Source organism: Acomys minous (assembly GCF_964271855.1).
Source record: "Acomys minous genome assembly, chromosome: 17".
Taxonomy (NCBI): Eukaryota; Metazoa; Chordata; class Mammalia; order Rodentia; family Muridae; genus Acomys; species Acomys minous.
In genome coordinates, this window is record NC_140500.1 from 54,753,553 (window position 1) to 54,781,399 (window position 27,847).

At 54.0% G+C, this 27,847-nt stretch overlaps 1 protein-coding gene across 3 annotated transcripts; it reads right to left on the reverse strand.

The window, feature by feature from the left end:
* Positions 1–17,015: 17,015 nt before the first annotated feature.
* TPRA1 (transmembrane protein adipocyte associated 1) lies at positions 17,016–27,565 on the reverse strand. Of its 3 annotated transcripts, none has more exons than XM_084766829.1 (12): positions 26,853–27,565; positions 23,405–23,531; positions 21,334–21,465; positions 21,075–21,207; positions 19,904–19,990; positions 19,700–19,772; positions 19,510–19,589; positions 19,003–19,113; positions 18,863–18,923; positions 18,604–18,706; positions 18,415–18,495; positions 17,016–17,602 (listed from the first exon to the last, which is right to left on the reverse strand). In XM_084766829.1, the coding sequence occupies exons 3-12, from the start codon at positions 21,447–21,449 to the stop codon at positions 17,338–17,340; spliced, it is 1,110 nt and encodes a 369-aa protein (XP_084622955.1). In that variant the 5' UTR covers positions 21,450–21,465; positions 23,405–23,531; positions 26,853–27,565; the 3' UTR covers positions 17,016–17,337. The 3 variants fall into 3 exon arrangements, with proteins under 3 accessions (XP_084622955.1, XP_084622956.1, XP_084622957.1); XM_084766830.1 differs by lacking the exon at positions 26,853–27,565 and adding an exon at positions 26,525–26,832; XM_084766831.1 differs by lacking the exons at positions 21,075–21,207; positions 23,405–23,531; positions 26,853–27,565 and having other exon boundaries at positions 21,334–21,454.
* Positions 27,566–27,847: the final 282 nt, after the last annotated feature.

Here is a 27,847-nt window from a genome sequence, read left to right on the forward strand (position 1 = left end):
AAGGGCAGTGGGGTGGTGCCAGGGTCTACCTCAAGGTGACAGGCAGCCTAAAGGGTTGGGACCATGCAGCCGTGGCTCCCAGCCCATCAGTCCAGGCTACAGGGTGCAGCAGGAGAGGGGAACCCAGGCTAAGAGAACAGTGAGGGCCATAGCAGTAGTATTCAGACTAGGCCAGAGCTGGGATGAGAGGGTGGGACATGGACCGGGGTCCCAGGAGGGCCATAGGAGGAGGGACAGGGTGGAGTAGACTGAAGTCTAGGCAGGGAGCTTGGGCAAGACATAGTGAGATGACAGGAACGCAGCTGATCTCTGGGTGTTTGGGATGAGCAGCTGAGCGTGGCCAGGTCCGAGGAGGAGGTGGCCTGGAGGGTGGGGCAGCAGCAAGGGCCATCAGTCTTCCTACTCTCCCCTCGCTTCTCCCTGCCCTCCGCTATTCCCAGCTTCCATAAGGAACGGCTCCTTAGAGCCTGGTACCACAGCACCCCCTGCTGTCCTCACGCAGCATCGCGTCCTGCCAGATCAGACCTGCCAGCAGCCGGAGACCACATGGCCTTCTGTGGATCATGGTTCCTGCAGGACACAGCGCTAAGGCGTGTGGTGCTGTCCACCCAGACAGAAACTGTGGACCATGGAACCTCCATTTGGCTCTTAAGGACAAGGCCTGGGGTCACCATCTGTGCATCAGCCACAGTGGTGGGACAAGCAGAATGCAGGCACCCCAAGCCCCCAACCATGGGAGACGCTCCACATACCTTCCCTCTTCCTCAACGTCTGTCCGGTACCTAGAGCGGAGTGACGCTGAGGGTCTCTGTATGCAGGGGTGGCTTTCCTCTTGGTGTCAGAGCTGGAGAGTGGCCATGGTAAAGCTGGGCTTGGGGGAGGAGAGACTAGGAACTGGCTTCCAATTTAAAATACACTTAAAGCAAAGGAGGAAAAAAAGTCACATGACAGATGGGAAACCGCGGCCCTTCACAAGCCAAATGAGAGGTCAGCACAGACAACAGCCTCAAAGGAAGAACCAGCGGACACCCGGAGCAGAAGATCTGCAACAGAGAAAAGCCCAAATGACCCTGAGCTGGACAATCGCTGTCACTACAAATAATGAGTGAACCAAGAATATGCAGGCACCATTCATTAGTCACACCCTCAGGTGTGGCTGAAGCGCCATGGAAGCAGAGCCTTGCTGCGCTGCCACGACCCCCGAAGACAGACCCAGCACACAGTGACAGGTCTCACAGACACTGGGTATCTGTCTCTACAGTTGCACCCTGAGAGCTAAGGCATTGTCACCTTGGAAATGCTGACTGCACCCTGCCCAGGAGCTGGTGTTATGTAAGCTCTGCTATGTCTGATGGCCTCTGGCTGTTGAGGGCTGTGAGCTCCCAATGCAGCACAGAGCCCCAGGCTCTGCACTCAGAAGCCCTCGCGCCTGGCTGTCCATCCTTGGCTAGAATACCTCCCAGAAGAGGAGGCCCGCTCCCTTTCAGGGAAAGTGAGCTACAGCTGGACTCAAAGCCCTCCTCACACTCAGGGACAACCCACCTCCCTCGCCCACACCATCCTCAGAATCCAGCCTCCCTACCCTCCAGGGAAAGCCATGAAGACCCATGTCCTGGGGTCTGGGGCTAGTCACTGCGGTGACTCCCGTTGGGTGACACTGGCAGTTCCTTTTCCTCTCTGAGTCAGTGCAGGTAACCTGTCCTCCTCTGTAGAGGGCTGTCCCAGCACACACAAATGAGGCCAGTATCCCCTAACTCTTCCCAACTCCACGGTTTAGTCATTATGTTTGGTTTTGCCTAGACTGGGCGGTATGGGCATGCCGGGGGGGTGGGGGGGGGGATGGGGGGGTGGGGGGGGTGGCTCACACTATTGTTCCTTCTCCCTGGGAAGTGCCTATGCCTGCATCTTCTCTCCCTCATCTCCTGGGATAGGCCCCCACTGCCTACTCTAGCTAACAATAGCCTCTTTACATTCCCCTCCCATCTTCCTATCCAGGCTCCCCCCACCCCCACCCCATCCCACCCCACCTCACCCAGCCCCCTTATCTGTGCTTTCTAATAGAACACAAGCCCAGAGGACAGGGTCTCAGTCTACTCCACACACCACCAGAGCCCAGTGCCTAGCACAGTGTCTGGCACACAGTAGGTATTCATTAAATAAACCCGTGAGTGAACAACTGCAGACTAGGAGCGGCAGGCTGGAAGCGGGGGCTGCTGCACACAGGGCCACAGGCAGGCAGGGTCCGGCTGGGAGCTCTGCCCTGAGCAACCTCCACTCAGGTCCCACGCATTGACAAGCCCCTGCCTTTGTGTCCCATCTTCTCCCATCAGCCTCCTCCAGCAGGGAGGAGGTCAAGAGGTCATGTGTCTCCTAGAGACACACTGGGGCGGTGGGGAGGGGGGAGGGGTTGGTCTCTCAGTTCAATAGGAAGCAATGTGACACCTAATCACTCTGCTCCTGGTGCTGGACTGTCACAGGAGCGATCCTAAGTAGCCCAGTTTGCCTATCAGGAAATTAGCATTGCAGCCAGAGAGAACAAAAGAGGCAGAGGCCCGAGGGGGCCCAGCTCCCAGCCACCCTCACACCATCCCAGCCCTTCTAAGCCCTGGGCACCTACAGGACAGAAGAGGCCTTGAGAACTGGTGCACAAATGCGGGTTCTGTGAGGTACCTGTGCGGAGAAAGAGCAGGTGTTCCTGCGGATGGACGCCTCTGGTTGGTGCTCTCCTGTGCACACCTGCGCTGTCTCCTCTTTTGTGTTTAATGTAGGCTTTGCAACAGAGGACACACAAAGCACAGAACTTGGAATAGTGGGTCTGCATTGGAAAGGCTCCCCTTCCCACACCTGGCTCCCACCCCTAAGGATAAGCACACTGAGCGAAACCTTGTAAGATGTATTTGTGTACATTTGCACACTTGTGCATGTACACACACATGCACTCACAGACACACAAGCACAGACACAGACACACACACACATACTCGCACACACACTCACACACATGCACTTACAGACACACACGCATGGACACAGACACACACACACACGCACACTCACACACACACATGCACAGACACGGACATGGACACAGAGACACCCACACATGCACGCGTGTGTGCAGCTGTGCACTCTAAGCTTGCTTCTGCTTGTTATATTTCTCCACACGGTGCATCTGGAGACTTCCTCGTCTTGAACCCATCTGGTGACTCTCCTGAAAGCCTGTGTGTCGCTTCACAGTGAATCCCCTCTCGTTGGACATTAAGGGGACTTCCAGCATTCTGCTTTTACAGATAATATCTTGATACGCCAGTCTTTACACATTCCTCACTTTGCAAGCTGCTTTTCTTTTTTGCTCAATAATAAATGATGCTTATCTTCACGGGTAAACAGCCCTGCCATTCCTTTGAGAGCTGAATAGCATGCCGTTGTGCTTTCTAGCCAAAGCAGATGTAACCACTCCCTTACTGGAGCCTAGACTGTTGCCAGCGTTTTGTTATTACAAGCTGCTCTGCAGGGACATTCCTTTAAGCTAAGCCTTGGCACACGTCCTTAATTCTCTCCTCGGCCATGTGCCCAGAGATGGAATTTATAGGTCAAAGGGTGTTGTGGTTTTTTTTTTTCTTTTTTCCTTTTTTGGTGCCACATTTTAAAATCCTTTGAGGTGTGTGTGTGTTTGTGTGTCTGTGTGTGTGTAGCTGTCTGTCTGTGTGTGTCTGTGTGTCTGCGCTTTCTTTGTGGGCTAGAGATTGTTTCTGTAGGTTCCTGGAGGGTGCCTTCAAAGCTTCCCTGTGGTTTCTCACGACAGGCTGTGTGTGCGTTCTCTCCCTGCCGCTAAAATTACTTAGCTCCATATTCTGCTTCTGCCTCGCGGGTGGGGGCAGACAGAAGTCTTTCCCCAGCCTGGAAGCTTTTCCACCCCGAGCAAAATACGGGAGGCGCTGCAGATCTCATTGGAATTCCTGGCTGACCTGGGCAGTCAGTGTGGAAAGCTGGGAGTGGTGGCATCTCCAGGTCCAGCTGCTCAGGGCTGAACTGGCCTGAGACCCTGGACAAACATCTCACCACGAGGAAGCATTGCCCAGACTCAAGCAGAGGAGCCTGATTCAAAAACTAGAGTTCTGGGCCAACCTGGTCTACAGAGGGAATTCCAGGCCAGCCTGTGCTGCATAGTAAGACCCTGTTCCAACAACCAACCAACCAACCAACCAACCAAGCAACAACAGCAAACTAGAGGGCAAAAGGTAAAGGCGGCAGGTCAGGAAACACTGAAGAGTGTTCCAGATTAAGGAAGTGCTGGAGACGGGCCAGCTCTGCACCATCAAGCCTGACTTGATGCTTCAGCTGTTAGGAACATCACTAGGCCCTTTGGCCGGGCAGGGCCTGGAGTTTGACTAGAGTGTCACCCTTCGGTGTCACTGACTGCCACGGGTGTTGTTGTTGGAGCCGTTGGAGGGGAAAACCCACCTCCTCCCTGTATGCTCTGGCCTCCCGGCCTGCCTGGGTGTTCTATACTCAAACTCAGATTCCCTTTGGCCTACGACAGACAGAATCATAACAGGATCAGGCCAAAGGGGCTGAACCAATGACACCGTGGCAAGCCACCAGCCACTGAGTGGGCAGAATAGTTGTGAGAGGCCTGAGACAGAGGAGGAGCCTCCACTGGCCCTGAAGTGCTGGGCAGGTGTTGGGCACTGGAATTATCACTATTATTGTTAATTATAAATTCTCTAGGTTCTTACTGTAAGCTCTTCTGATGTCCATGTTCCTGCAAATAGACAAAGGCGGGGGGGGGGGGGCGGGGGGGGGCGTGGGGGAGGCTCAGGGGCGGGATTTGATTCCCTAATTAGCAGCTATTAGATTCATCCGAGTTTCTCTGAGCAAAAGGATTATCAGATAGTCAGCCAGGTGACCCTGATGCCTGGAGGAAATGACACAACAGTTGCAGCTGATTGCTGCAGCTCTTGAATGTGTAGCTCCAAGCCAGGGCTGTTTCAGTATAAGAAAGACTTCTGTTACTACAAGTCTTGGTGAACTCTAGATGACTCTGAAACCACTTCTTCCTAGGGCCAGAGGAGGAGGAGTACGCCCCCTGGTGGTCTAGCCACAAACCTCCCTGGCTGTGATTGGAGCTAAAGGAATAAGGCCGTGAGTAGAACAAACTTAAACCATCGTTTGTATGTAAGGCTTAGCTGTGATTTGGGCAAATGCAGATTTTTATTTGCCTGTGAGGCTTGCTGTGATTGGTGCAGACACAAACTGTCATTTGCGTGTGAAGTCTGTGCAATTTGTGCACTCACCTCTCTTCAGATTTTTTAAAAGATTTATTTATTTATTATTATGTATACATTGCTCTGCCCACATGCCAGAAGAAGGCATCAAAGCACATTATAGATGGTTGTGAGCCACCATGTGGTTGCTGGGAATTGAACTCAGGACCTCTTGAGGCACAGTCAGCGCTCTTAACCTCTGAGTCATCTCTCCAGCCTCGTCTCTTCAGATTTTAGAAACAGGCTGCTTAGCTCACTTGGCTCAGTGCTAGGAGAACAAAAAGTGTGTCCTGATAAGGTAGTTCCTTGGGCCAACCTGCTCTGAGCATCCACTCAAGGCTGTTGACAAAGCCAGTGCTTGCTTCTACCTCACACATTTTGAAGACCTGTAGGCTCTGCATTTTAACTCTGTTTTATTTGGTTTCCTTAATGCCTCTACCTCCCTTGCACCAACCTCTCAACACTAGGTAGGAGAGAAAGAAGGTTAGTGGGAAGAGGGAGGGGGTGTAGACCTCTTCACTTACTTCCAGTTGATAAGGGGTCGGTCAGGCTCTTTGGGAAAATACCAATCTTAGTCGTCAGGATTTCCAGCAGTCCAGCAGCCTTCTTCTTTCTCTGCCTCAAAGTCCTTCTAAGCCCCCTTCCTCTCTCTGAGCTCTGATATTTATACTCTCTCAGAGTTCTCAGAATTAACTAACTCCAGCTGCCAAAGACTACACCCCATCTGTCTCCTGAGTGCTGGGATTACAGATGTGCACCATCACCACCTGGCAAAAGACTTTTTAAAAATAATTTTAAAATTACATTTATTTATTTACAGTGGTGGGGGAGGGGGGCACATATACCATGGTGTCCATGAAGAGGCCAGAGGACAACCTGTAGGAATTAGTTCACTCCTTCTACCATGTGGGTCCCAGGGATCCAAATTAGATTGTCCAGCTTGGTAGCTAGCAATCACCTTTACCTGCTGATTCATCTTGATCCCCTAAAATACTTTTTTTTCAAAGCCTGAGAGACTTTTAAAGAACACACACACACACACACACACACACACACACACACACACACACACGCTTGTCTTTTTAGCTACCAGAGCTATGATGTTAACACATACTGTGCCTAGGAAGTTCTCCTGGACATCCGTGAGAGAATGAGAAGGCAGGAGTTGTCTTACATTATTTAAAAATAGTTTTGACCTCAAGGACCCCTTTGAAGGATCTCAGGACTCCAGTTTGAGAACTCCTGGTCTGTGGCATGGCCCTGCTTCAAAAATATTCAGGGATTGTTAAAGCCGCTGAGAAGGAAATGGCAGCATGGTGGCACTGCAGATGTGTAAGCTATGACCACAGCGGCTTTGTCCCTTGGAACAGCACTCAGGAGAATCAGCTGCAGAACGTGTGTCCCATCATCCTTTGTTTTCACAGTTACCAAACAACTCAAGTTGACAGGAGACTAGACAAATAAACGATGCCATTTATGTAACAGTGGCACACGGGCATCTTAAGTATTCGCGCCAGTCCCTAAATCAAAGTGGGATGAACCAGCAAGGTGAAGAACGTGAGTCAGGACAAACTGGTTTGCTTCACTTCAAAGCAGGCATGACAGAGGTCACATGTTGTTTACACACACACACACACACACACACACACACACACACACACAGCCAAGTTTTGGTTGCTGCGGGGTCAGATTGGGAAAGAAGAGACGGACACAGGGGCCTTTCAATGTACCTGTGATGTTTTATTTGTAAAGTAACCGCGTCAGTACCCAGAGACGATGGAGAAGCTTAAGCATAGAACTCCAGCCAGGGGCAGAGTGAGCCACTCCAGCCTCTGGGCCCGGCTGTTACCGTTTTCAGCCCTGACAGCCCGCTGCCAGCTGCCTACCAGGCATCCATCTCTCTTCTTTCTTATTCACTTATGGAGAATAGCAGTCCCAGAGGTGTCCAGCTGCCATTGTAGAGAGCTGACTCTTCCAGCCAGGCAACAGTAAGGTATGAGACGCCTTCTCATTCACACAGGTGAAAGTGGTAGCAAGGGGACACTCTGCAGGACTAGATAGTTGAAGCCACCATCTTGTGAAAGAGAAGCAGGGCACAGTGCAGACAGGCTTAGGTCATAGATGGTATCATGGGACCCCGTGTGCCAGCCTGGACCTCAGGCTCTCTTCTTGAAGTCAGGGTGGTCCAGCTGGTCTACCTCCAGCCATGCCTCCTTGAGCATCCCTCACACTGCCCAGACAGGACGGTCACCTCCCAAGCATAGCCTGAGTATGTGTTTGCTCACTGAAGATGCAAATGGCACGAGCTCCACCTCACTTCTTCTCCCTTAGCATCTCTGAGGGAGAAGCCTTCCCAGGCATGACAGAGCTCAGACAGGGACTAAGTAGACAAGTCAGTCAGCCTGGAAACATCTGGATCCGCCTGTGTGTGTGAACAGGCACAGCTAGAGGTTTTTGGACGCCTACAGGCCTCTTGTTTACTCCAAGCCATTTTGAATTGGATTTGTGCTGCGTGTATGCAGAGGAATCCAGCTGATAAAAGAGCAGGAGTCGGATGGCTTTTGTGTCTCTAGAACCCTGGTTCCCAACCTTCCTAATGCTACATTGTGGTAAACTCCAGCCATAAAATTATTTCATTGCTACTGTTATGAATCGTAATGTAATACCTGATATGCAGGATATCTGATATGTGGCCCCAGTGAAAGGGTCATTTGACCCCCAGAGGGGGTCCTCTGCTCTAGAATAAAACTGTCTTTGAGCAGTTTGGCTCAGAAATCTGCCACCCAGTTCTGTATTTTATTTTTTATTTTTTTATATGGAAAAGCTTATTATCTGAGCATGGGGAAAGAAGGAAGAGGGTGCACCCCAGAAAGAGAAAGAAAGAGACAAAGACAGAGATAGAGGAAGAGGAAGAAAGAAAAGGGTAAGAGCTCTCCTGTATTTTAAAAGAAATTAAGAAACACAAATTGGTGAAGGAAACAGATTTATTTACAGCTTGGCCAAATGGGGAGAGTCTAAGCTCTTCCACATTCCAGCCCCTGTACCTGTGGCTGTGTTAAAGTTGTAGAAGTCATGACACCAGGACTGGAGCAGGTGTCAACTCACCTGACAGACAGAGGTGGCAGGTTCTTTCCTGGGGGAGGGAACCTGCAGACAGATCGCCTCCTGCTCTGTTAGAGACTCTTTTATTCAAGTCTAGGATGAGGAAAATAGAGGTCTTGAGGATTCCCCCATCTGGGAAAAGAAAAGGACTTTAGGGTTTTGAAGGATTCTCTACCAATTTCAGCCCTGGCAAAGGACTTTGTCCCTTCCTTTAGTTTAAGTCCACTCTGTGTGAAAGGAGAGCATAGGGAGGGAGGGCCCTGGGGCAGCAGTGTCGCTCACCGGGTGGGGGTAGGTGAGGTGGGGTGGGGGGTGGAGTGGGGGGGTGGAGTGGGAGGGTGGGGGGTTGGGGGTGGGAGAATAGGGGGGTGGGGGAGTGGGGAGTGGGGGACTGAGGTGGGGTAGGGGGGTTGTGAGGGACAGGGGGTGGGAGGCAGGGGTAGAGTGGGAGGGTGGGGTGGGGTGAGGGGGGTTGGGGGTGTGAGGGTAGGGCCAGTTGGAGAGTGGGGGGTGGGGGTAAGGGTGGGGGATGGGGGTAGGGTAGGGTGGGGAGGGGGTGGGGGGGTGGGGTGGGTGAGGTGGGGTGGGGTGTGGAGTGGGGGTGTGGAGGGGGTGGAGGTGGGAGAATAGGGGGGTGGGGGAGTGGGAGGGTGGGGTAGGGTGAGGGGGGTTGGGGGGTGTGAGGGTGGGGCCAGTTGGGGAGTGGGGGGTAGGGGTAGGGGTGGGGGATGGGGGTAGGGTAGGGTGGGGTAGGGGTGGGGGTATGGGGTGGGTGAGGTGGTGTGGGGTGAGGGGGGTTGGGATGTGTGGGGGTGAGGCCAGTTGGGAAGTGGGGGATGGGGGTAGGGGTGAGGGGTAGGGGATGGGGGTGGGGTAGGGTGGGGTGGGGTGGGGTGGGGCAAGGTGAGGGGGGTGGGCTGCAATCCATGTTCACAATCCTCTTGCTTTGGAGCTTCTTGCTCTTACTTTAAAAAAAAATTTCTTCCTCTTGGTGACAAATAATGACATTTCAGCATTTAGCCTTGAAACTCCTGAGCCTTTCTTCTTGCTCCTGAAGAATCTGCACTAAGATAAGAAAGAAAAAAAAATGTCCCCACTTTGCTTTGCTACGGCTGCAAAAGCAGCCAGCACTCAGAATCACAAAAACAGGTTCTGATCAAGTGGGGCGCGTGCGCGCACACACACACAACACACACACACGCGCGCGCGCGCGCACACACACACGCATTCTCCTTTAGTGTAGAGAACAATGTGGAAGCCTAAAACCCGTTCTAGTTTCTGCTGCTGTAGCTGCGTCTTCCTGGAAGGCTGATTTGCACAGAGCCGTTAAGATGACTTCGGCCGCATCCTCCGAAGCGTGTGATCGTTGAGACGTCTCGTATGATCATTTCTTGCCCTGCTAATAGCATCTAATTTGGCGTCTGCTGTTTTCTGAAATCTCTTTGTCAAGTCTTACGAGGATCACTGCCATTTGCATAGATGGAAATAATTAGCCAACGCTGAGATACTGTTCAGTGCCTTATGGGAGCCAAGGCCCCTGGGGTCTTGCCTCATTTAAATCAGCACTGACCTGGGTTCTCCCTTCTGTCCCACCCCCACCCACCCCCATTCCCACCCCTTGCTCACCTTCGAACCTGGCCCAGTACCCACTTCTCATCAGGTAAAGCCGGGCAGCCCTCGGCTTGCTTCGCCCTCTTTTCAAGTCAGCTGGGCTCTTCCAGGTTCAAGTGCTAAGAGCTCAACTCAAACCAGCTTGAGCTAAAAAGCAGCTGCCCTGGTTTTTGTCCTTGAACATCCCAGCTGGTCCCTGCTCAGGCACAGGTGCATCCAGGTGTTCGGAAACTGAATGGCTCCTGTGCCCTGCCTGTGCCCTGCCTGTGCCCAGCTCTGGCCTGCGTCTGCTCTGGCCCTAGATGACTTCCTCCTCCAAGAAGGAAAATTATTCAGAAAATTCTTTACTTCTGAAGAATTCCAGAAGCACCTTGGCTGGAGACATCGATTGGCTGGGCTGAGGGATGCACCGGCCCATTCCCTAGGGAGACGTGCAGCTAGTTAAGTTGGTGGCACTGTCAGCTTCCCAGAATCAATTGCATACGTCTCCCCAAGCATGCAGTGACTTCACCTTGCTAACTGAACATCAGCAGCGAGAGGTGAAAGTAATAAGCAGACGCTATAAAGGCTTTCTCGGAGCTGGGAATGTAGCTCCGTTGGTAGAGAGTCTGCCGAGCATGCACAAAGTTACCACTACCTCCCACACGCAGAATTCCTCGGGGAAGTCAGGGCAAGGCTTTATGGTCAGTCTTCCATAATAGAAGCCAGCTCTGCGGTGCAGAGGAGCTGGGGTGAAGATTTAGGAGTAAGGAACAAACGCTATTAATGGCTACTGGGATGATTGGCTGGGTTGTGCCTTCCCTAAACTTTTGCTGGCTCTGTGTATTGAGTGTTTTCTGGGAATGGCTAACAACATCAGACAGGCCCGCCCAGCCCTCTTTGGCTTCTGTCTTGAGCACAGTAAATGTCAGTCAGCTGCACTCACTTCTTGGGCTGCCTGGGGCTTTGAGTCGTATGCAGAGGCCTGAAGGAGCCATTCCGTGACCGTAGCCACTGACTGATAAGCACGAAGTTAGCCCTTCAGACAGTTTGAACCAGGCTCTCTGGGCACCACTGGCTCAGGTGGACTGAGAAGAACCTATGGCCCCTTCCACTCAGACCAGAGGGAGCACTTCCCCTAGTGGCCAGCACGCAGGACTATACCCTGATTGGTGCAGGGAGCCCTTGCCACAGCCTCCTCTGTCTATGCATTTTCTATTAGCCATGATTGTCCGCACAATGAGAACACGGGAGCAAGTGCTGGTGGAAGCAGAGACACCAGGCACTGCCCTGCCTTAAGAACCAAAGGCCTTTAGAACCAAGGCCGCTAGGATGCCCTGTGCCTGAGTGCTGTCACAGTAGCAGCTATGGCCCCCACCCCCCCCAGGGTCCCAATCCCTGAGGCTCACCCAGGAGCTGTAGCTCCAGCAGGTATCACTGGTTGTCGCCGTGAGATGCTGCTTAGAGACGAGGGTGAATGCTGCACTTTCATAGCAGAGCAGTGAACCTCCAGCCTCAGCGCTGGGAGCCACAACCCTGTGCCCGCTGGTGCTGAAGCTGTACGTCTAAGTTCTTGGAACTTGTCACCTCTGGGGTCCATGGGCCTGTTCCTGAGCATTCGGCTCCGTAGCCTCAAGTCTGCCACACACCAGAAACTAACTAACTTTCTTTCTTTCTTTCTTTCTTTTCTTTTCTTTTCTTTAAGATTTGATTTATTTATTGAATATGATGCTGTAGTTGCATGTACACCTGCACGCCAGAAGAGGGCATTAGATCACATTACAGATGCTTATATGTCACCATGTGGTTGCCGGAAGTTGAACTCAGGACCTCTGAAGGAACAGACAGTGCTCTTAACCCCTGAGCCATCTTTCCAGACCCCAGAAACGTCTTTCTTTATACTCATGACATCCTTCTGAGAATGCTCCTTGGCTGGACAGGCTGAGGGCCAGGTCACTGAAGACTGGGTGGGCAGGGGGGAGAGGTGGTTGTCCTCTGGGTCACCAAGCAACCTTGTGCACATGGCGCTTGGCAGAAGCTGCCTGCAGTGTCTGAGCAACCTGTGAGGTGTCACCCTAGTGCTACACGGTGGCATTTAAAGCTTACACATGTACAGGGGCTGCAGGACTGGCCTGGAGTCTGTGGGACCTACGGAGTGAGAGGCTCACATCCCTGTAGTTGGAGACCCGTCTCCTTGGGGGTGGACTTCATTCCTCCCAGCTCTATTCAAGCTGCCATCTCCAAAATGCCGTCAGATCCCACAGAACTGATTCTGTGTTGAGAGGCCTCCAAGGAGATCTGACTGCAGGCTGCAGTATGCAGCTGAGGCCTCCATGCCAAGTGATATGAGAAACCAAACAGCAGGCAAGCTCTATCAGCCAGCTCAGGCTCTAGCCTGGGGCCAATTACACAGCAGCTCCCCTCATCACCTGGGACTCCTAGAAGGCTGCTTAGAAATGGCCCATGGGGGGCTGGAGAGATGGCTCAGTGGTTAAGAGCACTGTCTGCTCTTCCAGAGGTCCCGAGTTCAATTCCCAGCAACCACATGGTGGCTCACAACCATCTATAATGAGATCTGGTGCTCTCTTCTGATGTACATGCAAGCAGAACACTGCATATGTAATAAATAAATCTTTAAAAAAAAAAAAAAAGAAAGAAAAGAAATGGCCCATGGAGAGTGCCTGAACAGAGAAGCTACCCTCCGCAGCCACCCCACCCCATCCCACCCCACCCCACTCCTCAGAATGATTAGCCTCAGACACTGAGAACACTGGAGGAAGTAGCAGATGGGGACTGAGAACCAATCACCTGCCGTCGGCTTATGTGCGCATCCTGGGCGTGGGGATGCAGTTCAGTTGGTACAGTGCCTGTCTGGTGTGCATGGAGTCCTGGTTTGCATCCCCAGCATTGAACAAACTGGCTGTGGCAGCTACGTGTCTATAATGCCAGCACTTGGAGAGGTAGCGGTAGGAAGATCAGAAGTTCAAGGGCATCTTCCACTATATAACAAATTCCAGACCAGCCTGGGCTCCATGAGGCCCTGCCAATAAATGAATGACTGAAGAAATGATTCGGTGGTTAAGAGCACTGGCTGAGCCAGGCGTAGTGGTGGGGCACACCTTTAATCCCAGCACTCGGAAGGCGGAGGCAAGCGGATCTCTGTGAGTTCAAGGCCACCCTGGTCTACAAAGAGAGTTCCAGGACAGCCAAGGGTTGTCACACAAAGAAACCCTGTCTCAAAAAAAAAAAAAATTGCGAAGCCTGGAGACTCTTCCAGTGCCCTGGACTTGTGGTTTCTCACAGTTTTCTCTTATCCTTCAGTGTCAGCTGCCCACTCTCTGTCACCGGCCACCACCCCTTCTGCAGCCAATCCCTTTTCTCCTCTGCTATCGTTAGAGCTAATGCTGAAGTTTCTTGTAATGACACCAGGGGGCAGCACAGGACGGTCAGCAGACTGGCAGGGTGAACCCTGCAGCTTTCAAAGGTGTGTGTGTGTGTGTGTGTGTGTGTGTGTGTGTGTGTGTGTGTGTGTGTGTGTGTGTAGGGCATCTGCACCATCCACAGCCCAGCCCTTCCTGTACATAAAGAACTTCATTCACAACATGCAAATGAGGGATCACTTTGTCCCCAATCATAACAGTCCCTCACGCAAATGAGAAATCATCTTTGCACCAATCACAGGCCTTCTGCTGCTTTTTGGGTGAAAATGACTGCTGAAGTCCCCTCGGGCTTGTGGTGGTAAAAAAAAGCTCTTACACACAGGGCTTCAAACAGTGGCCAAAGCCTTCAGGAGCCTGAGTGCTTTGGCAGCGAGCAGCTTCAGTTGGCCTGGAGATTTCATCCATGGAGAGTTCAAAGCAGTAGGTGCTGGCATAAGCCGCAGCCAGGCTGGCTGCTTGGCCGACAGTCTCTGCCCAAGGCAGGCTCTTCAGAAAGACAAGGCATACCCAGCATGTGACTGGCAGCCTGGTGTGTTGGCTAAGATTAGGTTCAAGTGTGAGGGGAGAGTCCAATGTGGTTAAACAAGATAGCCATTTATCTTGCTCATTCCAAAAGCCACTGGAAAGCTGAATTCCAAGGCCATGGCAGACACATCGCAGTGTCAGGGATATCAGCCCCTCTATCTTGTTGCATGAGAGGCTTCTGGATGCCAAGTTAACCTATGGTTCAAGATGGCTACTGTTACTACAGCCATTACAAGAACTTCTCTATGAGCTTGAAAGAACCCAGCACCTCTCTTTTTGGGCAGAATGTTGCTTGCCCTCTCCATCCTACTGACCAGAATTTGGCTGCTGGGTCTCACATCACTCAAGGGAGGCTAGAAAGCATAAGCTTCGATAGGCTTTAATTAGGAGCAGTTACGAATCCAGGTGCCCCCCCCCCAACAAAAGAAACCAGGGCTTCTACAGTATAGAAAAATAAAAATAAAAATAAAGACCATATCTGGGAGGGTAACTCTTAGTTCCTGTAGAAGACTGGTTAAAACTAGTTTAACCATGAATTCCAGAAACTGTCCCCATAGGCCAACTTATAAGGATTTCGAGTTGAATTGTTCATTGCGACAACATTAAATCTAACCAGGTTGCTTGCTGGTCATGAGTGAACACCCATACATGCGGGCCCCTGCAGAGAAGCCCTTCTCCCACCTGCCTGGAAAGACCACCAAGACCCACCGTGATGGGGAACGAACAGCTCCAGAAAGGAACAGCTCCAGAAAGGTACAAAGGTGACATAATGGCAGCCTCCCGGTGAGCACCTTAGGCAAGTCCCCAGGCTCCTGCCCTCTGTGTAGAGATAAAATCAGAGTGGGAAGGTCCGCCACACATCTCAGCCTGTGAGTTTGCACCTTGCTTTGTTTTGCTTTTCCGTGTGCGTATAGTGTCTGTATTTATTTAAAAAACAAAAACAAAGAGCTGGCAAGCCGGCTCAGTGGTTTAGAGCAGACCACTGAGAGAGGGCTCATGTCTTAGTCAGACTCTCTACTGCTGTGATAAACACCACAACCAAAAGCAGCTTGGGAAGGAAACGGTTTATTTTTCTTATGCGTCCCTATCAGTTTATTATCCAAGGCAGTCAGGGCAGCACCTGAAATAAGTCAAGAGCCTGGAGGCAGGAGCTGACCTAGAGGCCACCACGGAGTGCTCGCTCGCTGGCTTGTTCTTCGCGGCTTGCTCAGCCTTGTTTTTAATAGAACCCAGGAGCACTAGGTCAGGAGCGTCTCCTCTCACAGCAATCACTAATTAAGAAAAATGCCCTCCATCAGTGGTTCTCAACCTGTGGGTCGTGACCCCTTTGGGGGGGTCAAATGACCCTTTCACAGGGGTCCCCTGAGACCATGAGAAAATACAGATATTTGCATTATAATGCGTAACAGCAAAACTACAGTTATGAAGCAGTAATGAAAATAACTTTATGGTTGGGGATCACCACAGTATGAAGAACTGGATGAAAGGGTCGCAGCATTAGGAATGTTGAGAACAACTGCCCTGCAGGCCTGCCTACAGCCTGATCGTATGGAGGCATTTTCTCATTCGGGGTTCCTTCCTCTCAGATGACTTCAGCTTATGTCCGGTTGACATAAAGCTAGCCACCAACCACACCTGAGCTCTGTGCAGTAGTAGTTTGGCTCGCCCGTAACACTCTGCAACTCCAGCTCCAAACGATCCAATGTCTTCTTCTGGTCTCTATGGACACTCCGCCCCCCAACTCACACACATCGCATGCACCCACGCAGACATACACACATTCACATAAATAAAAATAAATCTTTTTTTTTTTTAAGTTGGCATCTGCCTCAAGCTCTGTGGTGGCTCCCATCCCCACACTCTAACAGCTTGCTCAGTGACAGCTCTGGCAAACAAAGTTTACTACTGTGATGTCACAACCTACTCCTCCCCATTCACTACACACACACACACACACACACACACACACACACACACACACGCACATGCATGTATGAATGCACAGCAAAGGCATGAACCCAGCTTTGGAGTTGCCTGCCAAATCCTTCTTGGTGGTTCCCACAGCTGCTGTCACTTCTGTGAGAGCAAGCTATCTGTAACCGCAGACCAGGCTCCTGTGTGTGCCACTTGCGAGAAGCTTCCAGAGATCCTAGCAGCTTTGTGGTCTGTCCCTTCACCACAAGGACTGAAGCTCACTGACCATACCAGGTCAAGTGCAATGTCCAGGCCTGTCAATGTCCTTCTGGGCCTGGGTCCCAAGGGGGCTTCCATGAAGGCCTCACCATGTTACAACAAGATGTTTGTGGCTATGCTCTTGCCATTTGCCTGGCCTGAGAGCCAGCCACTAGGCCAGGTAAGACCCTCGGGGGAGCTGTCATCACCTCTTGGCTCTGACCACTTGGCTTGTCTATCACCTTGACAAACCTCCTGCTTGGAGGTCACCAACCACACTGAGCTCCTTTTCCAGGCCATGCCTTGTAGAACACCCTACATACAGTTCCAGCCCTTTATTTTTATGTGCACGGGTGTTTGTATTTGTACCGCGCATATGTGCCTGAAGATGTCAGATGCCCTGGGATTGGGTCATAGATGGCTTTGAGTCACCATACAGGTACTGAGAATCAAACTCAGGTCTCTGCAGGAGCAGCCAGTACTCTTCTCCGCTGAGCCACCGTCCAGCCCACTCTTAGCACTTTCTCCCACCTGTTCTGTCAGTTACTGTTGTGCTCTCAACCAGTGTCTCTCCAAGGTCCCGCACTGTTCCCGAGACTTAGAATGGTTTCCACGGCAGGTGATTGGTAGCACACGGGGACAGATGGGTCCTTTACCCCTATTTTACTGGACATAACTGGAGAGGGGTGGCCCTAGATGGGAGGTTAAGGGGCTGAGGGTGGGAGGGGCCACAGGCTCCACCATATGCACTGAACATGGCAGGGAAACCGTAGCTCCCCAGAACTCCCTTCTTTCCAACACACGGCAGTGACCTGCCCCTCACCCTGCCCTGGCATCCGGTTCTGGGGGACATCCCTTGGTGGGGGTCTCCCTGCCACTTATATGGCTCTGCTGCTGAAAGGCACCAATACACACCTACTATTCTTTTTGCTTTTATTAAAAAATAGATCAAGAAAATATACACACTGCAGCCCTGGGGCTCAAGAGGCTGAGAGCCGTGAGGGAGGGACAAGGGGATGGGCAGGCAGGACCCCAGCAGGAGTGTAGTGCTGGGAAGGCGGGGGTCCCAAGCTGGAGCACAGGGGGCAAAGGAGAATTGGGCATGGAGAAGAGGAGGAGGCCGGTAGCCTGGGGCACAGGTACACCTGTCCAGGGGCTATCCGCATGAGGTCCTCAACTGCACTCTGCTCCACCTGGGAGCCCACCTGTCCTCACAGGCCTCCCTATGCCTAGGTGCCCACTCAGGCGTTGATGGCTTTCCAGCGCTCGCTGTCTGTGCTGTTGATGCTGCCCGTGTGGCAGGGCATGGAGGCAATGTCATCTAAGTAGGCCACTCCAGCAGAGTCAAACTGTGTGCTGGAATAGCTGGCCGCTGAGGCCCCCGCAGGGCCTGCAGACTCTATGCCCTCACGCCGGGCCACCGCGTAGGGTTGTGGCAGGTGCATGTCTGGCTCTTCAGCCTCGTCCACTTGGCATTTGTAGGAGAAAAGGATCTTGGGCTCTGAGCTGGTGAGAGAGTACAGAGGAGCCATTGCAGCCCAGGAGCAACAGGCGCCAGACCGAAGCCTAGCTCACCTGAGGTTGGTGAAGGAACCACACAGCTGTGGTAGGGAGCAAGTCAGCGTGGCCAGGGCCTGTGGTCCTGCCCTGACCCCGTGTCATGCCCAAAGGAATGGGGACCTCTCCTGCCATGGTGGTGGCCACTCCACTCCACCCCAGACCCAACCCACTCCCATGGTGGGCACCTTCTTACCAGAGCCCCTCAGAAACCCTTGAGCCCACCAAGATTTGCTTTGAAGCTGGTCCCATCCACACCTGAGAGCTGGGGCAGGAGTTTCTATGCCTCCCCACCCATGAGTGTGTCAGCCCCTCATGGCGGACAACCAACTAAATTATAGCCTTCCCCAACCCTGGGCAAGTGTGACTCCCAAGCCTACAGCATAGGACCACCCACTCCTGATCAGGCCCGGGTGGGAGCCAGTCTCCATCTTAGCATCCTGGCCTCTGAGGCTCCCCACATGCCCCTGTGCCCCCTCAGGCTGAGTGCACTCATGCCTGCTCTGCTCCGCTGGTGTCTGTCTGTACAGCAGGGTCTAGCTCACAGTAGGCGCTTGCTGACAAACTAGGCAATGGAAGAGCATTGCTGAACTGCAGCCCCTGTCTCCTGAGAAACGCACCTGTCTGTACTTGCTACACGTACCCAGAGGGAGCATACAGCTGCCGCTCGGCGCCCTCTGTACGCACACCTCCATGGCCATGCACACACAGTAGCTTCAGGTGCAGCCACACTTGAGGGCAGAAGTGTGCTCATCACTCACCCAAAGAAGCCCCGGAGGAAGGCCACATAGATGAGCGGTGCAAAGAGGCTGAAGTACAGGAAGGTGGTGGCGTCCACACAGCTGTGGAAGGGAGCCAGTCAGCGTGGCCAGGGCCTGTGGTCCTGCCCTGGCCCCATGTCATGCCCAAAGGAATGGGGACCCCTCCTGCCATGGCAGGCACCTTCTTACCAGAGCCCCTCAGTGATGTCAGCGCACAGCAGAGCACTCCCCAACCCCTGCAGCAAGTTGAGTGTGGCCAGGATGCCTGCATACACGTAGAAACTCCTCCGCGCTGGGGGGCAAGGGTCATGAGCTTCTCAACCACCCTACCCTTTGGGCCCAGGTATAAAGTCTGGGGTTTTGCCCCTGCCCAGAGCTCCCCAGCTGCGGGTTGGGAGCATGCCAGTGCCCTCACGACCCGCCCCCCCCAGCCCCAGCAGGTACTCACAGGGCAGGGATATGCGCTCCTTTAGTGGGGTCTTGGGGAGAATTACCACCAGTGAGTAGACCTGCAGAGACAGGGGTGACAGGGAGGCCGGGCCGGGCCAGGCTACTTCACCTGCCCCCAGGGAGCACGCTAGACCTCACCAGGAAGAAGAGGCAAGAGCTGACTAGCCAGAAGTGGCGGCCACCGTGGCCATAGATGTTGAAATCCTCAGCCGAGAGATGGGAGTCGGGGTACAGGATCTCCAGAGTCCCCTGGGGGTGAGGAGGGTGGGTCAGTCCTCTCGTGGCTTTCTCTTGCAGAGCCCAGGGCTCCCCAGCATGCCAGACCCTAGCCCTGCCTGTGCTCCAGCCACACCCACCCACCTAGCCCTGCCTGTGCTCCAGCCACACCCACCCACCTAACTTCAGGGGCAGTACAGAACCTGGCCGAGTCCCGTGTGGACAAGGCCTTCATAAACAGCTCTATCCAGCCTAAGAAAAGGCCCATAGCATATACTCTCGGGGTGCCTGTCCAGGCACTAGATCTCACACATTTCCCAGCCTTCCCAAGGCTATCCAGTGGAAGTTGGCCCTGCCTAGTGCGTGACTCCCTGGGAACACTCATAGTTTAGAAACATGACCCTTGACCCCACCACCACCACAACATACCTGGGTGACTGAGTAGGCCAGAGACAGTACTGTGGTGATAGCCAGCACTCGCTTGATGCTGGACTTGCTCTCTAGGTGGCCTGTAAGGTACAGGGGTGAGTCAGCCCCTCCTCTGGTAACTCTCTGGGTAACTGCAGAAATGGTAGGGAGAGCAGGCCCAGGTTTGAGGAAGGCCCTGAAGCACACATACCAAAGGCAAGGCCCAGGATGACCACACTCAGCTCAATGGCCAGCAGGAAAAAGCGGGTGATCTCCCACAGAATCTGGGCACAGAGAGACACAGGGTCAACTAAGGGTGGGCTCCACCCAGCCAGACATCCCTGAGTCTCTCAACAGGACCAGGATACAGAGGGAACATCGTAACCTCCACCAGCCTGGCCTTCCCCCCCTGCACCTTGTCAGCAACTCTTGCAGCATCGGAGGCGCTGACCGTCATAGAAACCACAGCCCGGGCAATGCCTACCAGGGCTACCACAAACACCTGCAGGGCAAGAGAAGGACAGAGTGACCAACAAGGCCTCGCTTCTGCGGGATCCACTCAGGAATGGGAGGCTTTAACTAGACAAGAAGGGGACAGGGTGGGTTAAAGTGGAACACAAGACGGCACATTCCAACACAGGGCTCAGGCATGAAGAACCGGACAGCGGGGGCTTTCCTAGCCATGCTGCTTCCGTGCGTTACGACTTAAGGCAAACGTCCGTGCCCTATACCCAAGCATGTTAGAGGATGCTAGCCTCACTAGCATACTAGTGCCTTGAGGCTGCACCCACAGCACCCAGTACTCCCCAGGTCATGTCTCCCTAGGTGCTCGCCATCCATCATTAGTGGGAAGCTCAGAGTCTGACAACACAAGAGACCAGGGAGCCACTCAGCTCTTGGAGTGACATCGAGAGTCTCAACATGGGGTACTCCAGTCAATTAGGTTCCTCTCCATATGGAAAAAGGAGTCCCACATCCTGGAATGGGGGTCACCCCCAGAGCCTCTGCCCCATGTACAGCCTTGCTCGCTATCCCCAAAGCAGCATGCATAGAGCCCACCAAAGGCTGAGACTACAAGGCCCTCCCGTCAGGTAGGCCTGCTGCAAGGACATTACATAAGTGGAAGAATGGACGACTCAAAGGGGCTGCTGTGGACATTTTTTCTCACCCAGTATCTGTCCCATCCCTCTAACCAGTTCCCCATTTTCCATAGGAGCCACCTGCTTCCCTCAGTCAGCATGGTCCATGACCTGCCTCAGCCTTCCTTTTCCTTGCTAGCCTGTTACTGGCTCAGGCATGAATGTGGGATCCTAGTTGGATCGATTCAAGGCCAGGCTAGGTCTCCCTTAGCAGCCAGGAAAGAGCGACTCCCTAATGTCACTCAAAAAGCCAGGTGAGTCCCCAGCTGTCCCTGGCATCATCTCTATGGGGAGAACCGAGTGCAGCAGAGAGCAAGAGGAAGAGCCCCTGGACCCAGCCATAACCAGAGCCATTTTCATCATGGAAGCCACTCATTCATTTTCCTTTATTTTCCATAGTGCTTACATCAGAGATGGGCTTTCTGTCACTAATTGGAGGAAACTCACCAAGATGTAGAAGGTGATAAAAATGGGGCTGGAGGTGACACGGATCTTGGCTCGAGCTAAGGGAAGCTTCCAGAGCAGGAAGATGAAGAAGAGCACATTGGGAATGAGCAGCAGGAGGTCCCAGTACCGGACCCTGGCAGGGGACACAGAGGCTGGCTCACTGCTGAGGTGGGTGCACAGTTCCCCAGCCCATAACACCCTGCGAGCCTACCCACAACCCCTACTCACAGAGCCTGCTCAGTGGGGCCAGGAACCCTACCTGGAGGAGCCGATGTCCTCATACAGCAGCAGCAGGCATTGGTGGGGCTGACTGATATTGGATGCTGCGGGCGGCGGCCACGCTGTGCTTCCATTGGCCTGCTGCAGGCTGGCCATTCCACTGGCAGTGGCCCTGAAGAGAAGCCCTCATGGTTAGGGCACAGGGCCCTGGCCCTCCTCCTTCGCCCTAAGGCTCCCAGGGAAAACCAAAGCAGTGGTGCAGAGCGCAGGCCACAGGTAGGATGCTGGGAGAAGACTGAGGCGGCTCTTAGCTCCATACAGGGCCTGGCCTCTCCTCTCAGGCTCTGCCTTAAGCCTCTGCCCCCTGACGGTCACCCAAGCCACCTCCAGTTACTGAGCATCGAGCGCCAGAGAGAAAGGATGCAGGCACCTTCCAGATTGTTCCTCTAGCCTCCAGAAACAAAGGAGCTCAGAACACAGCCTCTGTCCTGCCCTGCCCCTGCCCCTGCCCCTGGGCCTCCGGATGCTTCAGTGTCCCCTCTGGAATGGCACTGAGACCCGCATTCTCTTGGTGAGGCCACACGGATGTAGAATGCCCCAGCAAGACTGTATTGTAAGGCTGAGTGCTGTGGCTCCCGACCCCACCTAGCAAAACCCACCCACCATCTGATTAGTGAGGCCACCCAGCTGCTAAGGTCCTCAGAGCAGCCCTCTCAGCTGCACCAGAAAGGCAGCTGCAGGGGGAGGGGAGACCTGGAAGCACACAGCGGTCTCTAGGTACAGGGCCTAGAACAGTGGTACAAAGAGGGCAACAGGGTCATCTGAGAAGGACAGGCTGCCAGGAGAAGCTGGAGGCCAGAGGAGCCCAAAGACCAGTGTCTTTCTGGCCATCTGGGCAGAAAGTCTGGCACTCAGCCTGGAGCACCAGGGGACTGAAGATCTGGGTCCCTGGAATGCCTTGGAGGGAGGGGACTAATGGTGGCCACAGGACCCTAGACAAGGATTCTTGATGAGAGAATTGCATGGGGATGGATGGCAATAGGGCCTCCATCAGGACAAGCTGAGCCCCAGGACTCATTCGTGGCTGGCAGTATTAAGGTCAGTGATCTGAAGGGAATGGCTCTATCCAACACAGCCAGCATCCAGGCAGGGGCTGTGCACAGGTGATGCAGTGTCCGCACTTGACCACAAGATGGCAGTAAAAAGAATGAGCCTGAACTGCTGGCAAAATGAATGGGCCTCCAAAATGCGATGTGGGTGGATCTAGACTCAATAGTGGCACAAGGGACCAATATAGAAACACGGCTGGGATTGACTTTGCAGACTCGGGTGGCACACAACGCCCCGGGTGCTCCACCCATGTGTGGGCGCACAATCGAGTATACTAGCAGGAAAGCTTCAGAAGGCTCTTCACAGGAAAAGGTCACGGCCTGATGACTTGTCTGTGGCAGGAGTGGCCAGGAGGCTTGCTGCACCCCCCACCCACCTACCCCCCACCTACAACACCTATCCCCCATTCAGAGTCAGCCGTAGTACAAAAGGAGCCCGGTGGGTTCACTAACAGCAGCAGGAAGAGGCAGGGCTTTGGGGGGACTCAGGAACATTCTCAGGGCCTCTGCCCTCTAGTGCTACCTCTGTTGAAAGGGACAGTAAACCCCTAGGCAGGCAGCCAGGACCCTGTCCCCAGCCTCCGGCTCTGATTTGTTAGACCTCCAGCTTGCTGATGGGGAAGAGCAAGGAGGGAAGCGTGTGCCTGGTCCCTAGTGGACAGTCCCACGGATGCTGGCTTCTTCCCAGTCCTGACAATGGCCAAGGGGACCGGAGCAACCGTCCTTCCCTCGTGCTGCGCTCATCTGCTTGCCCAGCAGATCTGACCAGCCATGTAGTTAACATACCCACCCAGGTGGCTCAGGTATGGCAGGGACAGGGCAGGCAAGGCCTAGCCTCCTGAGGTCTTCCTCCCAGGGACTGAAGGAGAGCAGACACAAACCCTCTGAACTTAAAAGGGCAAACTTCTGCTACACGCAGGCGCTTGAGAAGACAGTGGAGCGCGGCACAATGACAGAAACACAGCACAGACAGGGAGGCCCCCCAGTGTCCACGCTTCTTACCAGCAGAAGCCTGGATGTCAGTCTGCTTTCCCCAGCTTCCCTTGCGGGAGGAAGTGGCCACGTGGACACCGGCAGAGTGGGGTTCGCCAGCTTCAGGTCGTCCCCTTCCCTTCCTCCTTCCTGTTAGCTGGAATGTGGACGTGACGGTGGGAACAAGAGCGGTCATGTCAGAGCATCAGACAGACAAAGGCACGTGTTGAACTCACAAAGTGGCATGAAAAGATGTCCCCTCCATGCATGCCCACGGCTGCGTGCACAGTATGACAGGCAAGACAGAACGGTGTCCTATCTAGCTATCATGGCCTCACCGCACAGTTTAAGGCTGGATTCTAGGGAACCATATGAAGGTCAGTGTTCAGTCAAGATGACACGTGACTGAGGAGTCAGCCTTGGAAAACTCTGGATAAAGATCATTCCTCAGGGAGAACAACAAATACAAAGGCCCTGAGGTAGAAACAGACTTGGCCAACAACCAAGAGGAATAGGCCTGGGCGGCTGTCAAGATCAGTGGGGTTGGTAGGGCCGGGTCAGATGGGGTAGCACGCCTACACGCAGTGTGACTGCATTCTCAGAGTACTGAAAGGGGCCTTCCCAAAGAGGTAAGAGGGCCCCGTTTCATATGGGTAGGGTCCCTTAGGCTACCGCAGAGAACGCACAGCCCCAGGGGAAGGTGAGACAGGGAGGAGGTCCTGCAACAGGTCCGAGAGGGTGGAACAGAGGTCAGGCAGCAAGAGGGCCCCACTTCCCCAAGGAGCTCAGCATCCCTGCTCTGTTCAGGGGTTTAGGTGTGGTTAGCTCCATGAGTACAAATGTCAGGAAATGTGAGCATATCCGAGCCTGGCCAACCAGAAAGTCCCGGCACCCTGACCAGTGAGGACCGACCCTGCTTAGGTCAGCAGGCCAAGTGTGATTCTGGGGCTGGGGCTCTGGAGAGAGAGCTCACACAGGGCAGAGCCACATGGTGGATGGAGAGAGAAACTCTGAGCTCCCAGTAACCCCTGGATTCAGTCACAGATGACACCCCATCTTTTCTGATCATAAGACACCTGCCTCCCAAGTCCTCCTCACTACCAGGGTGTCAGAGTTTGACCTCTCAACTTCCCAAACACGTCAGATGTTTGCTTCTTTATTTTGCATTGCTGGAGACTGGCCCTCTACAAGGCAAGCACTGGACCACTGAACTACATTCCTAACCCTCCTTCTGAGACAGTGCCCCTCTACGTTGCCCAGCCTTGAACCTGTCATTCTCCTGCCTTAGCCTCCTAATAGCTAAGGTGACAACAAGCTTGTGTCCCCAGGCCTGGTTCCCATCTCCTGTCGGTTATGGAACTGGCAAGCCAGACAAAGATGGCATTCCTGGCCCTGCCTCCTGCTTGCTGTGTGACCTCTGATGAGTCACTTCCCTTCTGAATGTCACAGGGACAATCAATCACAGGTTGCTATGACAGCCAACAAAAGTGAGCTGTGAAAACATCTACAGAAGCCAGGCAATGGATGAGTTTCCTACAGGTGGAGGGTGGGAAATAGGGAGGGGCCTGCCTATGGACCCAGGTGTCCTTAGAAGGTCCATTGGCTATGCAGGGCAAGAGGACCAGAGATGTCAGCTGTCACCTGTGACACTCCACTATAGGATTGGGAACCATTGTAGCACTGAGGGTCACAACGCTCAGACATGTGGCCACCTGCTGCCCATGGTGCAGCTGTCCCGTCCAGAGCCCGACACCATGGCTAGTCCTACACCTAGCAATAGCTCAAGTGAACACTGTTGAGCAGGTGGAGCCCTATCAGCTGCCAGGCCGAACTCTGGACCCAGAATATTCCTTCTCCAGCAGCACCTGGGGCTGGGAGGCAGGCCGCCACACCACATTTGCCATGATGACTGCTCTCCTGAAGTAACTGATACCAACCACATCAGTGCACAGGCTCAGCACCCTGTGTGTCCCTCTTAGGAACATGGGACAAGCACCACCAGGGTCCCCATCAAAGGAAGAGCAGGCACGGCGCCGCGGACCCACAGACTCAGCCTCCTATGCTCGGGCCCAGGGCTTCTCCTTCCTCAGACCTGGCCTTGGTCACATGTAGTGATAGAGAAGTGAAAGGAGCTGGCCCACCAGAAAAAAGAGGAAGGAGAGAGGGCTGACTGAGAAAAAAAAAAAAGGGTGGGGGGGCAGGGGCTGCGACAGCTTGAAGGAGTAGCAGAGAAGCATGGGGGAACCCAGGCCTCTGGGTGACCAGGGAACTGAGTCAAGGTTTCTTCCACCTAGGAACCTGAAAGGGCAGCTCTGACCTCAGAGCTCCTGCCCACGGCTGGCTCAGGCCTCGCCTTCCTCCCACCTCCTGTGCATAGTCTGCTAGACCTTAGGTGGAACCTACTCTGACACGCCCCCAGGTGCCCCCCCCAGCCACCCCCAAGGGCTTTCTCTCCCTTGGGAGAGGTTGAGAGAGCTGTCTTTCTCACCTGTGCGATGGAATTACCTAAGCCTTCTGAGCTCTTATATGGGGATCTCTATGTAGGAGAACAGCAGCCCCAAACACTTATTTCTCTATCTCCCTTACCTCCTAGGCTGCCGAGCCTCTAAATCTAGCTGCAGGGAAGCATGGGAAATCTCCCGAGGACAGGGGCTAAGCTCACTGCCTCTCTGAATCTGTCAGCCTTGGTGAAAGAGAAGAGATTGTCCTAAAAGGCCACCCTGGACACCAGGAAGAAGGGATGGTCCGGGTGACCTGCCCTCTGCTTCCTGACAACCCTTGACCCTTCTCTAGCGACCAACTTATATCTCACCTACTTGAGAGGCCTTTGTGCTTTGCGTACCTTCCCCCAGCTTGATCTCATCCCTTCCAGGTGGACTTTAGCATCTCTAGCCCACCTAGATGTTCTTAAGACAGGGTCTCATAGGACCCAGGCTAGCCTCCAACTCAGCATGTAGCCAAGGCAGGTCTTAACTTCTGATCCTCCCACCCAGCTGTGTATAGCACTAGGACTCCATCGGCAGTAGGTGCATGTATATGCTTTCTGTCGGTCTGTCGGTCTGTCGGTCTGTCGTAGGCCTCGTAACCCAACCCCCTAGAACAGTGTAAGATCGATGACGGGCACAAATTTCCCAGCACAATGTCCCATACCCCACAGGCCCCTCTTGCCTACGGAGCTGAAAGGAGTTGCCCCCTTCCTTCCGTAAGGCCAGGGAGGCAGAGGCAGAGCCTGGGCTGTCCTTTCCGGCTGCCGCTGAGCTCGGGCTGCATCCGGCGGCGCTGACAGTGTCCAGATCCATACAGGGTCCGGTCCTGACTGCTAGGGTCCCCCCAGAAACTTCTCAAAGGCTGTTCTGCGGCTGCACTTGAAGCGGCATGGGGATAGGAGGGGACGGTAGGCCGGAGCCCGGGGAAGGAGCGCGGCAGGGCCGCCTTGCTAGCTTGGCGGGGCAGGAGACCAGGACTGGGCAGCGCTTACCTGAGAGCCCAGCTGCGCAGGCCGCGGGACTCCGACTCCCGGTAGGCGGCGAGAACAGGGGAGCGTCGCGCAAGAGACGAGGCTGAGGTTCTACACGGGTCGGTGGCAGGTAGCTCTACTAGTCCCCGCCAGCGCGCAGGACCCACAGGACCCGAGGACTGTGCCGACCCTCCGCGGCAGTGGCGGCTCGCAGGCGCTTACCGCTGGTGTTTTTCGGCTAAGCAAAACTGCGAAAACAGTCCTGACCCCTGTTTGTGGCACTCGGCCCCGCCCCCGGCCTCCAGCAACCTATCGTCACGGGTTCTCACCCACAGGAGTGGAGCAGGCCAATAAAATTCCTCAGGGGGCGGGGCATCCCGAGGAGCTCTTAAAGGGACTGCAGTTGCAGCAAAGCGTAGTGGGGCAGAAACTTCTACCTGGAAAAGAATTTCTGCACAGCTCACCCATTCCTAGAGCGTTTTGGGACAGCGGCATCAAGCTGGCTCCGCCTTTGCTTCGCGTCTTTCTGGGATCAGCTCCGGTCCTCCGACCGGGTTGCCACCTGTCTCCCAGCGTGAAGCTTCTGGGACTGGTGTCCCATAATAGTGACCTCTGGTCACCTGAACCAAGGAGGAGGGAAGGGAGGGTGGCCCTTCCTCCGACGCCGTGTGCTTGCCCACTTCAAAGAGACTTGGAATTTACAGGGCTCCAGCCCCGGCCCCAATCACGCTGCACGCTGGGTGCTATTAGTCGCGTTTTGCAGAAGGAACCTGACGTTTCCTGAAGGGGTTAGGGAATGTGTCCAAGGTCATTGGGCTAGGGAGTGGTCAGACCAGGTCTTGTGCTTAGGCAGATGCCTCCTAGAGAAACGCGTCTCCTCCCCCGCCCCCAGGCTCTGAGGCCTGGCCTCATCTCTGGCCACCACCTGCCTACCTTGTATACATTAGGCCTTGTATATCCACGTTTGTGGCCGCCCCTGGGCCTCGGCGTGCATACTCAGACCTGGCTTCGCACAT